The following is a 16,351-nucleotide window of genomic DNA, read 5'->3' on the forward strand; positions in this document are numbered from 1 at the left end:
TTCTTTGTTTCTTTCTTTCATTGGGATCTCCATTAGTTGCAGTTCTCTGCATCTACCCTTCCTGGGTCCACACATTCAACATTAACAACTAAAAATACATAACATATAAGAGAGAGACTGGAAACGACAAATTAACAGTAACGCATATTTTTAAACTATTGTTACTATTTATGTTGTTATAATTCTTTTTACAAGCGTTCAATCTTGCCTTACAGGCAACTAAACTACGTGTCCCAGGACAATTTTGCTTAACAAAAAAGATATCTTAAGATAATATTAAGATATGAAAAAAAAAGAAAATATTATTTTTTGATTAGATGTCAAAAAAGATATCTTAAGATGCTAAACTTTTTTTAAATTATTTAAACTATGCCAGAAAAGTTATTTTCTCTTCTATGTTGCGTCATAAAAGTATACTTTAGCATTTTTATCAAATTAATTTGTTTTTATTATTGACGTTACAGATGAAACTCAACACTCTTTTAGTCACAAGAGAATTGAACAGCCTTTGGTTTGTTTTCTGTGTTTTTGTGTCACATTTCACTCTCCCTCTGCCATAAACATGGGCACTTTTGTTTCTTGGCAAACTGATCCGGCTGCTGTAACCTTAGCGATATGCTGTATAATTCATTAGCCTGCCGTGCGGAAAGCATGGAGGAGGTAAGATGTGTCATCACTGTGCTGGTGCTACGTTTGTTTTTTCCTGCAAATGTCTAAGCTTGTACTCTTGCAGGATATTATTCCCGCACTTCACCAGTGTCTCGGCATGTCTGCTGGAGCAGAGTTTTCCACTGAAGACATTAGTCTTCTCTTCTGCAAAGTGTTTCATGTGCCCTCGAGCAAAAGTGAAGCTGATGCAGCCATGAAAAAGGTAACAATTCTTCCATTTCATAACAGACTTTGAGCATCAGCGGTTTACTCATTTATCCCAACAGAATACTATAGACTTGGGGCAGAAAAACTAAAATCATCATTGAAAATAATTCAAGCATTTTTATTATGCAGCAGAAAATGAAGAACGAATATAGAAAACAATACAGAATTACTTATTCATAAAGAGTAACTTCAGGGATTAACCCTTTCATGCATTAATTATGATAACTTCACTTGATTTGTTTCCTACTAAAATGTTCTCAATCATCTTTAGGCTTTGACAACATTTTTTTTGTTTCGTCTTTCAAAGGGATTTCCATATATCATAACTGAATTAATTGCAAAAATAAACATAACTCTTGGGTGAGAATGTTAATCTACACTGGAAACAAGCATATATTTTGTTCTGCAGAAATTAAAAGACAATATATCACACATCTGCATTCGGGCAAAGAGCGTGTGTTGAAACCGCTGTTTGGTACTTACTGTATCCAAGAAATATTAACCCAGATTGGTGCAGCTGCTTAATGAACACAGCCACATAAAAACAGACATTGATGAAGTGAGATCACTGTCAGGTAAAAATCCATTCAAGATTCCAGAAGTTACAAAAGTTACAAAAGATAGAAATCTTAAAACGCTTTTTTGTTTCTGACAATGAGAAGTGTACTGATATGTTGTTTTTTTAAGTTACAACACAAGTTGGCACAAAACAAAAGGGATTCTGAAGTTTCTTTAAATATTGCAATATTTAAGTAATACAAGTAGTACAATCTGGGTGAAAAAGTGGAAATAATACATCAATAACTGATCTTTGTCAAATTTACCCAGACCAACCAAGCAAAAACAGTTACAACTGTGAAAGATTTTTTTCTTGTTTTTTCATGATCTGATTATCTGTTGTCAACAAGAGCATTTTTATTGATGTTTATTTACGATACACATAGCTTAAATGTTCCTTTAAATAGCCTATGTTGCAGTTGATTAATTATTACAATAACTGGTCCGTTATTTTTTACCTTTTATAACATGCAACAATACTTTTTTGTCAGAACTGTTTGTGTTTTAGGTTGCAGGAGGAGACAAAAGCTGGTCCTGTACATGTGCAAATGTTTTGGATGTGCTCCTTGAAATGGAAAGGGCAAAGGAAAAGAATGAAATGGTACAATAGTTCTGCTTTCTTTGTATAGATCCATTTCTCGATATTTTCATTTAGTCCTAAGAAGAGTTGCCATTTCTGCAGCTTTACTGGGACTGCCAGCTTCTTAATAGTGGAAATCTTCATCAGATGCTGCAAAAGTTGCCCCAAAGAAACGACTCAGAGTTTTTAAGAAATGCTTTCAACTCTGTGTCAGGACTCCCACAGCCACAAACAGCTGAAATAGACATTTTCCAGGTAAGTGGTTGGCTGCTACTTACTTTTTTTTTTTTTTTTTTTGCTTTACTACTTCTCAAGTTTTACATTCGATACACAGAGTGAGAAAGTGCTGGAAAAAAAGCAGCTCTGCCAAAAAGCAACAAGCTTGAAGAGTCTCCAAAAAGCCGTCAAGCAGTGCTGGGCCAGGTGAGCATGCCTCAGCACGCTTTAAAATGATTCTCTTCTGCAATGACAGTATAGGCATGATGCAATATAGACATTGAAAATTTAACATTTAGGGATATTGCTGAGTATTCTAGTCTAACAAGGTTTAAGAAACATCAAAGATATTTAACCCTTTTTGTCTATAATGTAATGATGTGCTTCTTTTATGTATTTTTGTTGTCTTTGTTCCTCGTCAGACTGGCATCAGAGGGTGTTAGCAGCATTTTGCCCTCCCCCTTGTGTAGCCAAAGGTTGGGCCTCAGGGGTCAGGCATGGGGCTCTGTCTCCTTGTCGGATGTCATCCTTCTGGTGGAAGTGAAATATGATGTGGTGACTCACTTGCTATACACAGAAATGCTTCAAGAGCACTACAGTAAGGGCATGTCACTCTGACCTGTGCTCACAATAACCCCGGATAATGTCTGTGACTTCCCAGTCCTGACAATGACTTCGTCAGCATTGTGCATGGTGCTCCAAATCTGTTCCTGTTTCACATCTGTTTCTGGTGATTCCTCAGCCCAGAGTGTTTGGGAGATGCTGCTTCCCTGGCAACAGGGAAAGGAAGTGGAGGCACTGGAAACTATGGCGGAGGAAGTTTTGCAGTCTGCTGACATGCTGGGCTTGGTTTTCCTGCCTGGAGCGTTCAGGATATACAAGTAACCCACAACCACAAAGTTTGTAAATACACCAGTGTTCACTGGAGGGTTCTCTCCCTCCAGTTCCAGGAATTGAAACCATGTTTCCCCTCAGAAATCAAACAAAATCATTAGAAATCTGACCCGTGAGGATAACGTTAAAATTCAAAGCTGATGGCATGTCATGCATACGTCTATCCATGGTTGTGACAAATATCACAATTATTCTGATTGGCATATATTAAAATTACTGGGGTTTTTTATGAGTTTTAAGGGAAATTCTTATTTTTATGATTTATTATTTGATAAGGAGAAATGTTAAAATTTTGTAATTAATTGAATTATAGTATTTTATGTCAGAAAATATGTTTGGGGTAATTTTTTAGAACATTAAAAAGGAATAGAAGATGGTAAAATTTGAAGTAAAACCCTGTTGGATTTATTTTTAAGGAACATAATTTTAGCCACATTTATTATATATGTATATATTTCCCTGCAGAACAAGATGTTCAGAGTTACGGGAAGAATCCTGTTCAGCTGTTGCTCTCCTGAATGAGTTGCACACTTTTTGTCAACAAGAACAAAATCAGCTGACACTCCTGGGTCAAAGGTGATTACAGACTGTTATTCCATATGCTTCTATTTTGAGGAGTTGTTTGAAAATACATCTCACTCACATGCAGCACATTACAAAAGTATTCATAGAGCTTATAACAAAAGGAGAGGAAGCAAAATGACAAATTGTAAACAAAAAAATATTAAAGGTAATAAAAACTCAAATTATATCGCTTTCTTAATCTTGGATATGGATCTTGCCCGAACAGGAATTAATTAACTTATCTTTTTTTCCAGATTGTGTGACAAAAGTTTGAGGCTTTTGTGTCTCCATGCCCTTCTGGCGATTTACAGAACTCAGAGGGAAAAACAATCTCACAGCGCTCTGCTGGCATCTCGTCAATCCTGGGAGTCATGGTGAGTTTACAAAACCTACAGGATGCGTATCGTCTCCAGCCTTTTGTGCATGCACCGTTAAAGCTCGTCCTTATTTCTAGGCCACAGGTCCTCAGTCCGTGTAGAGCAGAATATGTCACTCTGCTGCTACAGAATGAAGACAAAGGAGAGGAAGGAAAAGAGGACTTTGAGACATCACAGAGGGTAGGTATTTCAAACTATAGACAACAGATGTCTTTCTATTGTTTACCTCAAGTAACATGTGACTGGAAGAATGGAAGCGAGACAATTGTTACTTTATTTGCACCTTTAACATCAGTTAAAGATCCATGTTTGTATGGATTAGCTCTGAACATCATCAGGCAGAACGTTATGCTTTGTGCAGGGTGCAAGATCTTTGTGAAAGAGAGCCCTGCAGATTGTTTTCTTATCAGTAACAAAACTAAAACTTTACCAGAGGACCGAGCTACAGCTACTTGTGCTGACTCAGGAAAAGGAGAGGAAGCATCTGCTCACGTTGCTGCACAGGATCTCCCTAGAGGATTTACAAGAGGCAAGCTGCGCAATTCCTCCAAAAGATAGTAGGTATTGTTTTTTCCAGCCTTTTTTTTCCCCCTCTGATGCCTGCTCATTGCTTCAACTAGCTAGAATTGTCATCGTTTACTTTCACTCCTCATTTGCATGAATCAGTTTTAGGCTTTTAATTATGAATGAGAACCATCTTCCACAGTAATTTGGTGCACAACTTTAAATACTCTGTGGATTTCGTCCACCTTTTCCAAGACCAAAGCTTTAAATACTGGTTCAAATGCATATAGTAAGTATTCCCGACTTCCTTGACACATTTCAGAGGAACCAGACAGTTTTATAGTGGTCAAGGAAGTCTTATTCTGTTCTATATCTTATCCTTTCTTTTATCTGAAATGTAAGCACTCATCTCAATACATTGGTTTTCTGGCACTCTCTGAAAAAAAAAAAAAACCTTTCTCCAGAAGGCAACTGATGTTTTGATTTAAATTAGCTACACATTTCGCTCACATTTTGCACTGCTTTTTCATAAGCATTATCATCTCAATTCATGCTAATTTTCTTCAACATCTTCCAGTTTATAACTGATTTGAGTCTTTATAGTTCCTGGGTTGCTACTGAACATTGTAACCAGTTCTCCTTAATCTTTGGGTGATAGTTTGGGTCACATGGTTACATATATTGTTCTGACAGGAAAATGACACCAAATAAACATTGAAACTAGTGTTGAAGTTCTTCAATAGGCTTCCTAAAGTTCTGACGTCTTATTTATGGCTTCCAGATGGTGGCTTTGATGCTGATCGAACCTCCTTGAGGGCTGGATGTATGAAAAGACTGAAACAAATCCATGCTAAGCTCCAGACACAGAATGGAAGCGAGAACAACTCAAAGCAAACCAGCATTCAGATGGACACGCAGGGAAAACGGTCACAATCTCTGCTAGAGGACTGCAAGCTGCTCCTTCTGATGCATCTGATGGAGCTTCAGGAGGGCCAGGCTTTAGCGCTGCTGCAAGTGCTCCTACACCGGGTGAGTGTAGCTTCTGTCCAGTGCAAAAGACAAATATTAAAGCCTGATATTTGACATAATAACAGTGTATGTTTTGTTAGGATTCACAGGCTGCCCAAGCTCTGAGAGAAAAATATGAAGCTGAATTACAAACCCGACGCTTCCCCAACCTGCTCAATCTCCTGATGTCAGACGATCCTCTAATCTCCGGCTCTATGTTGGTTGAAAACATCAACGATGAGCAGGTCACGCCTGAATCATCCTGCACAGGAGAAGTTGAAAACATTTATGCGGCATCAGTTCCCACTGCAACTACTGACTTAACTAATGAACCCAGCAGGGACCCAACTGCTGGAGGTTCTGCTAAACAGGACGTCTGCTCAGGTATCTGCATTGCAAGCACAATCAAAACCGGAAAGCACACTCCCACAGCTGAGGCTATGATCTGTTTGGATACATTCAGGTTGTGGGGCGATCATGGAGGAGCTACCCTATTTGGAGATCCTGTGTGTGCCTGATGCACAGGCCAATGCTCCAACTCCAGAGGCTGGAGCAGGTAGGGAAGAAGAAATAAACGCAAACCTGGAGAGTTTTGATAAACAGGGATCCTTGATCCCCCTCGCTTGGAGCAAACCTCCTGAGGATGATGCGGAGGGAGTTGGAGAAGCTGAAAAGTATCAGGACACCCTGAGCAGGCTAGGAATCCAAGGCCAGTCCACACAATGTGAAGAGGCGGATCAGAGGAGAGACAGCAAAGAGGTGGACACTCTGGCTCAGTATGATGCACAGTTTGCAGATCAGCAGTTGAAGAAAGTAGAGGTACTGCATTAGCAGCATGCCAATTTACATTGTCACTGTTGTGTAATTTGATTTTCTCCTCTTTTGTTTTAATTAATTGGCCTCGAACCAGAATCCAATCCCAGACCAACCAAGTGAAGGAGAAGCTGCAACTGAAATTGATCCACGCTCACTTGCAGAGAACCTGCTGGAGGTGCAGCCGAGTGTTTCTAGTGATTCCTTCGGCTGCATTGCTGATGGAGCATCTGGTCACACAGTCAGCACCAGCAGAGAGATGACCGAGTCTGAACTCTGGGACATCAGAGGGTCGGAACTCTCTGATAACGAGGAAATGATTCATTCTCAAGAATCAACAGTAATTCATGTTTTCTTGGTTTTTGTCAACAGTGCATAACTTTGTCACTGCCACAAATATTTTTGTGGCAATAACAAATTTGTACTTTTACTCATTAAAATTAGGTTAAATGCTTGGTAAACTGCAGATAAAGCACATACGCCCACTAAATAAAGTAGGAAATTATTAAAAGTTAATTTACTTTAGTCACTAAGTGAAGCACATTATAATTACACACAAAAAATCATGTTTTCAAGTCTTTATTTCGGCTAATGTTGATTTCATGCTGACAGTAAATAAATACCTGTTTATGTAGCAGATAGCATCCAGTCTCTCTGGAAGAACCACATTGTTGGAAACGGATCAATTGGAACGGCAAGAACCGATGTCAGCAGTGGAAAGAGAGAGAACAATGCGCAGCCTGGTGGACATGCAGAGAAAGTTTGAACAGAAACACCAAAGAGACAAAGAGAGACAGATGTTCAGGGTGAGAGCCGTGGACAGAAAAGACACTAACGGTGCCTTTCAGACAAAGATGAGCACCAATATTGTTTTTCAGGTTCAGGAACGTCTCTCCATCATCCTCAACAGAAAAGCAGAAGAAGACTTGCTTGGCCTTAAGCACACGGACAGGCTAAAGCATCTCACTCAAGATCTACCGCTGGTAACGAAATGACTCAAAGCTTACCGTAACATCGGATATGTTGTGCATAATTACAGTGTGACATGTTGTGTTGAAGGAGGATAAGACTCAGCAGAAGACTGTTGTTAAAGAGCGACTGGAGCAACTCAGAAGAGAGCGCTCCTATATTATGCAGTCAAAAAGAGACAGGTAAACATCAATGCTTTGAAGTAAAAAACTAAAAGTAATTTTAAACTGCTGTGCTCTTGCATCCTTTAGGAATACGACAGGATTTAAGGAACTTCTAGCTCCTGTTGCTCTGAACAACGAGACAGAAGATGAAGCAAGCTGAGATACAGATGGTTTAAGTCGTTTGGTCCTATTGTCACTGTTAATGAAAATATTAAATATTTTCCTCACAATGTCACTTTTTTTGCTTTTATATAGCAGTTGCATGGCTCAGATTACCAAATTTTAATATCAGACAAAGATAACCTGGGTAAAATTCAAAATGCAGTGTTCAATAGATTTTTTTTTTTTTTTACTAAGTAAAAACATGAAAATGTGCCCCTAAAAAGCCCTTAGTTTTAAAGGCTGCTTGCTTAAAATTCCATAAAATGACAAGTAAATGAATGTTAAATCTCTTTAAAGAAATGTTGGCTCTCTGTTCTTTCCATAATCATTTTATTTATACCACATTGGAGGGGTTTTGAGTATGCATACTTCACTTCCAATTATTGTTTAACAATTCAGAGGTGGACTTGCTGGTGTGCTTTGATGTTATTTTGTTGAACAGAATTCATTGCCTGACAGGTTACAGCCAATCGTTAAGGCAGCCACACACCTGCAGACCACCACACACCACTGTTTAACTGTTAGGATGAGCTTTTTCTAAAATGATGTGTTCAGGTGAGTCACATTCCAAAAGGTTCCACTTTTTGATTCATCAATCCACAGATTTTCACGCAAGTCTCAGGGATCATCCAGATGTTTTTGTTTGCCAAATGTGAGACAGGACTTTGTTCTTTTTAGAGAAAAGGGTAACCGAAGTTACCCTTTTCTCCAGTAAAGAAAATATCTGATGTTGTGTATTCAGATCATCTTTGAGGATAAATTCAGTTTAAAGATCTGATGCATTTAAGTTTTACCAAAGAAGCAAGAAAAAAAATCTGTATGGGGCAAAACTTTTTCATTTAACTCCGTAAGCATTTTCAAAGTTCACACCACATTTGGGTGTAATTATTGATTTAATTCGAGACTTGTCTCCCTTTCTTTGTAAAACTAATCAAGTCAGTAGGCTGTGACGGAATAGACCGAGATTCACATGTGCAGTTGTTTAATATACATTTTAATTATCACTTTGACAACCATAAGCATTAACAATAATGAAATTTCACTAGAACCCCCTTCACCTGTGCACAATATCCCAAGAAGCCAAAGTTACATACACAATGAGTCAGAGGTGCATGTAAACATCCAAGAGTGGCTCCAATTAACTTTCTTCATGAGAACATTTACATTTATAAATTGACCATTGCTCAATTCTGTGAGAAAGTGTTGTAGCTGCAGAATGACACCTCTGTAAATGTTAAATGCATCCATTGACTGTTTTTATTTACAGATATGAGAATGAAAATGTTGCATCATGTGAGGGGACGTTGGTTTGGCTAGTAACCGTACAATAGGAAGATGTCTATACAGAAGGTTGAGTGTGTGCCAAGCAGTTTTCCTACAATGCAGTCCAAGTAAGAAGAGGGAAATAAGTACATTTTAGATTTTCTACAAACACTTACATTTTTCATCCTCCTCTCTCTTTATTTGGTATCCAATCTCACTGCAGTTCACCGCAAAGCAGCAACACCAACCAGAGTAATAAGCTAGAATATTCCAAAAAAGCTCCAACACTGAGCCACCGCATTTAAAACAAAAGTGTCAAGTCTAATAATACACATAACTGCAAGGTTTGTCGTTTCAAACACGCAAACATTCATAAAGAAGTTTATACTCCACTCAAAGGGAAAAAGAACAATATTGGTGTGTCAGGTGCTCAGGGCTTTCAAATCGTTTGCAACGTCTACAAACCTAAAAAAGAAAAAGAAAAATACAGCACAAGCAAATTACAGTTTCACGATAGTACAACTATCATATTAATTAGAGGCTGGTTAAATATTTAGAAGTCTAATCAGATTATCTTATGTAGCAGCGGGGCTCTTGAATATAATTTTAAAAAGTGAGGTGATTTCTTTTGTCACTCTGGAAACGCATAGCCAGGCTCATTGGCAAGAACTGTCATCTAATCCTTTATGACTGAATCACACCTCGACTCAAAATAGTCAACAATATTTGCAGCTTGTAGACTAGACTGTTGTGCACAGAAAAAAAAAGCGATAAAGCTTAGGATGAAGACAGACTTCCTTGCTGGAAACATTTACAAACTTAAAAAAACGTTCATCACTCAACTGCGATCTCTCTGGGGAGGTGTTGGAACCATGGAACTGAGGGGGGAGACTCATTTACTTTTTATAAGGGATTTTGTGCATCACCTTGTCACTTGAGGCATGAAAAGAGAAGTGTGTGTGTCTGTGTGCGCGCGTGTGCATCAGGTCTCAAAGTAGTGCTAGCAATGGAACTTGAAGGGTTTTTATGTGAAAGTCTATGTATGAGTCTTTCTACTGGTGCGCACACTGCACCCCGGGGCCATGATGGCCCCCTTCATCATCAGAACTATCATTATACGCCTCTCTCCTGCCTCCACTGCCAGACCCTTGACTTCTGTCAAATTCTGCAAGATCAACTTCTTCAGCATCTGCAGCGATGTCAGGATTGTCAGCTCGGGCTGGAAGAAGGTTCTCCAAGTCCTTAAAGAGACATCAGAACCACAAATAAGTGATGGCTCTAAACACCATTTCATTATAAAGTGCATAAATGTAGAGGTTCTTCGATGGAAGCTCACATTGAGTTTTTCAGGGCTGATCCAGTTGCTTTCTGGGAACTGAACGTCAAACTTGATGTAAAGATCTCCTTTTTCAAATGGATTTCTGTACTGAGGCATTCCTTCTCCTTTCACCACTCGAATACAACCTGCAACAAAAAAAAGTGATTTAAAATCAATCAGAAGGTAAATATAAAGATCTAGAATCTTCAATACTGAATAAACTTGTAATTTAAGAGCTACATAACACATACAAAGCTTTAGGTTAAGGGTTGAATATACAAGAAACACGATCTTCTCATAAAAATAGACAGAATATTCAACAATTTCACTGAACTCCTGAACTGCACATAATTCTGGGGGATGTAGGCAGAGTTTAAACCTCTCAACCCGTCTAGGCCAGCTAAGCAAGGTTGGTGGCATCAACTCAGTCACTCACTCTTTGGTTTCCTAGCAACAACCTGTTGAGTAACTTGCTCAGCAGCAGTTTAAGGTTTCGCCACCGTCTCTCATAATTGCTTAAAAAGGAACAACGACGATGTGGGTTAGGGTTAGGGTGGAGTAAAAACTGTGGAAAGGTAACGCCACCTGTTGGGTAGCATTTCATATATGTAAAACAAAAAATAATAATTGTCAATTTCAGCTGTTATGTAAACCTTACAGTGATATGTCTGATCGCCTCTGATCTTTTCATTAACTGGGCAGCTTCCCCCGTCTTGCTGAAGCATCACCAGAACACTATACTGCCACCACCCTGGGGTTATATAAATCATTGCAGATGACAAGAGATTAATTAGTTTTTTTTTACCTGGCTCAATGACCTTGCCAGGTGGATATTTGACCAGCAGCTGACGTCCATCCAAGTGTGTGATGGTGATCTGGAAGCCACACAGAGCTTCGACAAGGCCAATGCGCTGGACCATGTGAAGGTCACTGCCATCACGTCGGAACTCCTGTTTAGATTAAAACCCAACGTTTTTCAATTTGATTTATTGGCAAAGATTTATCAAATAGAGCAATGATGATTTAATTTCAAAACCTTTGGCAGTATCAAAGGTCAGTTAAAAATGTTTTGAGTTTACCTCATGGTCTTTCTCTTGAAGCACCAGAACGATATCTCCTGGTTCAACACCTGGTGCTTGGTCAGCTTCCCCAGAGAATGTGATCTTCTGGCCGTGCTTCATGCCTTTGTCCACATGAACTTCCAGAAGTTTGGTCTCCTTGCAAACCTTCTGACCCTCGCACTTTCTGCAGCGGTCCTTCTCATTTATCACCTCACCTGGACAAAAATATGCACTCATACTTTTCAAAAAAAAAAGTATGGCTCCGGTTCTCTATTGACATAATTTATCTCTGTAGGTATTGGGGTGTGTTTGTGTCGAAGTGTTACCCTCTCCGTTGCAGTCGGTGCAGACTGACTGCATTTGCTGCACCATCCCTGGGGCCAGCTGTCTGATCATGATTTTCATTCCTCTTCCTCTGCATGTCACACACTTCTGTACTGCTCCTGCCTTACCCCCTTGACTACAAGTCAAAAGGTACAAATAAGCAACATTATTATCAGTACTCCACACATTACACACTCTTAAAAATAAACTAAGAAAATTGAAAATTGTACATTACTCTATAAAGAAAATGGCAAATATGTGTATTATTCTGTATAAACAGACTACTTGATCAAGAAATGAGCAGGTGATTATTCCGTTTTTGCTGTAGTATCTGTGTATCCAAATAATGTATATAAAAATACATGTTAATCATATCATTATAGCAGTAATAATGTAACATAACCATCATGCTATCTTTATAGAGAAATTGTTTGAAAAACTGATGAGTGAAAAAATGCGGAGGAAGAAAAAAAAAAATACTGTCCTAAACTCAGAAAAACCTCTGATTAAAACGATGGAACTTTGTATTTATTACTTAGATGTTGAGAAAGGTTTTTAAAACAGTGAAGTTTAAAATGTAAAATAAAACAAATGAACTTACCCATTGCAGGCACTACATAACACATTCTTACTGAGCTGCAGCTTTGTAGTTTTTCCATTGTACAGGTCTTCGAGAGACACTCTGAGAGATCAGGGTTTTCAGACAATATCATGTTATTATGGAACAACTTACTGGAGCTGTCAAAATACTTGGAAAATGTGAAATACGCACTTCAGAGGATGCACCATGTCGTCTCCTCTCCTCTTGCCTCCATTGCTTCGACTTCCCCGGCCGCCCATGAACCCGAAGAGTCCTCCGCCAAAAATGTGGGAGAAGATATCATCCATACCGGGGCCGCCGCCGCCTCCCTCCCGAAGGCCCTGCTCTCCATAGCGATCATAAAGCTCCTTCTTCTCAGGGTTTGTCAACACTTCATAAGCAAAACTTATTTCTTTGAACTGCAAAAAGAATTTAAAAAATTCTATATTTCAATAAATTAAACATATCAGAACTTCAGGTGCCCTTTATAAAAGTAAAACCGATCTACGTACACTTGTTTTTTAATTATTTTGTGCTATTTTTACTTAAAATGTGCATTTTTGTAGTGATCATCTGCACCTAGAATTACAATTTGAAATTATGTGTAATCTTGAATATTTAGGTGAAGTTTTACATATTTGTTACAGTTTTTAGATGACTACTTTAAAACTGATAGTCTTGTGGCAACACCCAAACATAGTGTTAAATGTTTTGCAGGTTCATACCTTGTCTCCAGCATCAGGATTCTTGTCAGGATGATACTCTTTAGCCAATTTCCGATAAGCCTGGAACAAAGGAAAGATTCCAAAATTAAGAAAATGTGTGACTTGGCCTTGTTGAACAAGGGACTCAACAGTTTATTTAATTTCTAAGAAACAAACTGCTCATATTGCTAATGTTGTCAAATGTAAAATATGCTATATCATAATCGGCCGATTTCTGCGAAAAAGTGTATGATCGGTGATCGCCGATCACGGTCTCTTGTTGCCGATCACACAAACCGATCACCTGCATCTCAATTAACAGCCTGCCTGTGCAGCTGGTCTCCTCTTTCCTTCACACTGCGCAAGCGCGCAGCAACAAATCCTAAGCGATGTGGAACTATAACGCACTGAGTGAATGGGGAAGTTTGGTTGTTGCAGTGGAAAATTGAAGCACCTGGGGTGAAGCACGTCAAAATGCATCAACACGATGAATCTAATGTGGCATAAAAACAATGCCATACTTGACGGAGTTTGGCTACATCGAGGCTCACTGCAGTAAAAATGACATATGGAGGATCAGATAGCAGGTAAAGCAGCGCGCAGCTACAAACACTCACCCAGATTAGCATGACGGTCAGAAAGCTAAACAAATAACCCGCAAAATTATTTAAGTCTTCGAGCTGCGATGTAAGACGCTGGTTCTGCTCTCGCTGTTGAACCGCTGCTACGCGATACAGGTAGTAATATTTCACAGACGGAGTGCCGCTTCTGCTCCACCTGGTAGTGACTCTCACACCGAACCTCTGTTTAAAGCTGCAGCATCTAACTTAAAAAATACATTTCACATACGTATTAAAACTTTCACTGTCCTAACATGAGACAGATAATCTCCGAAAAAAGAATCGATCTCCTCCCTGCTCTGCATAATTACTCCGCAGTTGGCTCACTGTTTCTCAGTTAAAAACAGCCACTCAGAACTAGCAGTATTCAGCTAGCCGCCATGCTATCAGGAAGTTTTCATTCAGTAACTCAGGATTGTTTATTGTAATGGATCCTGTATTTGCCTTTGAATGTTAAGTTTTATACTTTAATTTCTTTGGCAATGTTGAGAGGTTTTATTTGACTCCTTGCATTATTTAGCCTCTTCAGAGCCTTCATATGTTTTCAGTCTGTTAAAGATGGTATTACCGATAGCAGTACAATTTGCACAATGCCTGTTTTGTCTTTTTCTTGGAAAAAGTTATTAAAAACAAGTTTTTGTCTAAATTAAGGTGAATTCATGGTTCCTTTTTCCATATAATGTAACCGGTAGTGCTTATGATTAAAAAAAAAAAATAATTACATGATCGGTATCGGTGATCGGCCCTCATGGGTGATCGGAATCGGCAAGAAAAAACCTGATCGGTACATCTCTAGTTCCTACATAGAGCTATGTTGACAGACCCTGCTGAATTTGCCAGATCATCTCCGACTCATCAATCTTCTCCAGCTTCACCAATAATAGAGTAGCAAATTTGGATTTGTGTCAGACTCCCTGTTTTGCAACAGTGTCAAAGATATATGTTCTTGTGCTTTTCAGGTGCTGTAGTTGTTGGGGGAAAAAAATTATCTGGGCATTAAAAGTTAGCTGGTTAAGTGGATTAAAATGGCTATGTCCAGATATTAGCTTCAACAACTCTAAGGATTTATTTACTTTCTCCACCAGCTCAAGGTGACATAACATCCTTGTTTTTATAAGTGTGGAAATTATTACTGATTAAAAAGAAAGCTTTTAATACCCTACTTTTCTAATTATCTTTTGAGAAGACCTGAAGATAAAATAAAAAATTAAAAAAATGTGTAATTATAACAGCTCCTTCCAATGGCAATTGTAAACTATTTTAGATAAGAATTTTTATTATTTTTTTCATGTAGAATAATGAACAGCCATACCAAATGTAATATGTCAAAATACTTAAAACTATAGGTAAAATTGACATTAAAATCATGTAAAAAATAAAATAAAATAAAAAAGTCTATCTACATTTATGTGTGAATATAATGTGATCCAAAATTCTGTTCTTAGAGGCTAGAAAACTACGCCCCTACTTTACATAAATAATTAGGGCAACCTACCTTAAGAATGAGGGGCAAAGGGTCAAAACAAAATTCAGCAATGTGCCATTTTTGACGCAACAGGCAAAAAAAAACTGATATCTTTGCCAGAGTTCTTCGTTTGAAAACCGGCAGACTGAAAACTGGTCACTCTGGAAAAGCCTCATCTTAAAATATCTACCAGTTATTGAAAAAGGAAAATACCGAAAGAGTTCTGACTAAACTTCAGGTTTTTATCATCTAAATGTATGTCAATTAGTAGCTAGCCATTAGACCAATAACGTGTAAAAGGAAAGTACACAATGTATGTTTTGGTTGCTACAGTTACACGAGGTTTTTCTAGAAGGCCGTGGAGTAACCACAGTTACATGCTCATATCCATTTACAGAACCTGCATTTGTCCCAACACAAGTTTTCCTACAGCATTAACTTAGGTTTAATATTGGTGAAAAAAAATTAAAGTAAATATAATTTATACACAATTGGCAGGATTAGCAAAACAACCATAGATAGCTAGGTTAACTGGTTTAACCGGCAACCTCTATCAGTGTAGAGTATTCCTCTTTTGGTTTAAAATAAAGGACCTACAACCTTAAAATGCAACTGCGAATGATGACATTAACAATTTTATAGGTAATTCTTTAGCATCGTCGGAGTTCATGCTTGAAAACGTGATGCAGATGAGTATTTCAGCTGGCTAGCATGCTAGGAACCTTCGAGACTAGCTTCAAATCAGTAAACTAACTAGCTTACTCCCACACTGGTTTTTGTTCTTTTTAGGCCAAAACAACACTTTTAACTCGTCCACTTCACCGTTCCTCCTGAGTCCGAGTTATTTATTTTTCGTTTTAGAAGAGACGTACCTTTTTTAGTTCGTTTTCAGAGGCAGAAGGTGAAACTCCGAGGATGTCGTATAGCCTAGTGTCCGCAACGTTCGCCATGGTGCTAACCGGCTACCAGAGTGAGAGCTTCTGCGGAGAATCAGAAGAGCTACACAAGGTTCACCGGTTGGGGCTGTTCGTCCATTCTAATCCACACACTACGCTTCTTCGCAGTTTTATCCAGGGTTGGGAACCATTTTAACCCATTCATGTATGAATTATGATGAACTTACTCAGAACTTTTAAAGTTTTTTGAATTACCTTTAGCATTTTTTTTTTCTCCAAAACGTATACATTTAAAAATATTGCTACGTAGAGTGAAATGTAACTGATAATGTACAGTAGTTATGCATTTCTATCAAAATGCCAGGTTTGTGTGATGTAAGAAGAATAAGAAAAAACAAACCATTTAAGAGCTATTTGCACTTTTATTGTGACCTA

General features: G+C 38.4%; 2 protein-coding genes across 3 annotated transcripts; one reads left to right on the forward strand and one right to left on the reverse strand.

Moving 5' to 3' along the window:
- Positions 1-425: 425 nt before the first annotated feature.
- Positions 426-7,873, forward strand: LOC103466681 (uncharacterized). Of its 2 annotated transcripts, none has more exons than XM_081608162.1 (18): positions 426-871; positions 1,943-2,035; positions 2,117-2,269; positions 2,349-2,437; positions 2,653-2,828; positions 2,973-3,111; positions 3,590-3,700; positions 3,943-4,062; positions 4,143-4,245; positions 4,499-4,622; positions 5,351-5,598; positions 5,679-5,961; positions 6,041-6,396; positions 6,488-6,730; positions 7,026-7,196; positions 7,269-7,373; positions 7,450-7,541; positions 7,611-7,873. In XM_081608162.1, exons 1-18 carry the CDS (start codon positions 710-712, stop codon positions 7,681-7,683), a joined length of 2,841 nt encoding a protein of 946 aa, XP_081464288.1. In that variant the 5' UTR covers positions 426-709; the 3' UTR covers positions 7,684-7,873. The 2 variants fall into 2 exon arrangements, with proteins under 2 accessions (XP_081464288.1, XP_081464289.1); XM_081608163.1 differs by having other exon boundaries at positions 427-871; positions 1,926-2,035.
- A 785-nt stretch (positions 7,874-8,658) lies between these two features.
- On the reverse strand, positions 8,659-16,124 carry dnaja2b (DnaJ heat shock protein family (Hsp40) member A2b). Its single transcript, XM_008412447.3, has 9 exons — positions 15,893-16,124; positions 12,957-13,016; positions 12,424-12,650; positions 12,253-12,333; positions 11,654-11,787; positions 11,346-11,542; positions 11,072-11,216; positions 10,285-10,412; positions 8,659-10,189 (listed from the first exon to the last, which is right to left on the reverse strand). Exons 1-9 carry the CDS (start codon positions 15,968-15,970, stop codon positions 10,001-10,003), a joined length of 1,239 nt encoding a protein of 412 aa, XP_008410669.1. The 5' UTR covers positions 15,971-16,124; the 3' UTR covers positions 8,659-10,000.
- Positions 16,125-16,351: the final 227 nt, after the last annotated feature.

The sequence above is a fragment of the Poecilia reticulata genome, chromosome 6 (assembly GCF_904066995.2).
Source record: "Poecilia reticulata chromosome 6, P_reticulata-male-v2, whole genome shotgun sequence".
Taxonomy (NCBI): domain Eukaryota; kingdom Metazoa; phylum Chordata; class Actinopteri; order Cyprinodontiformes; family Poeciliidae; genus Poecilia; species Poecilia reticulata.

Coding starts and splice junctions, on each gene's coding strand:
- dnaja2b (XM_008412447.3), bottom strand. CDS start 15,970: ATGGCGAACGTTGCGGACACTAGGCTATACGACATCCTCGGAGTTTCA. Junction 11,543..11,653: donor CACCGACTGCAACGGAGAGG/GTAACACTTCGA, acceptor ATTTTTGTCCAG/GTGAGGTGATAAATGAGAAG. Junction 11,217..11,345: donor TTCAAGAGAAAGACCATGAG/GTAAACTCAAAA, acceptor TAATCTAAACAG/GAGTTCCGACGTGATGGCAG.
- LOC103466681 (XM_081608162.1), top strand. CDS start 710: ATGTCTAAGCTTGTACTCTTGCAGGATATTATTCCCGCACTTCACCAG. Junction 2,829..2,972: donor AATGCTTCAAGAGCACTACA/GTAAGGGCATGT, acceptor GTGATTCCTCAG/CCCAGAGTGTTTGGGAGATG. Junction 6,397..6,487: donor AGCAGTTGAAGAAAGTAGAG/GTACTGCATTAG, acceptor GCCTCGAACCAG/AATCCAATCCCAGACCAACC.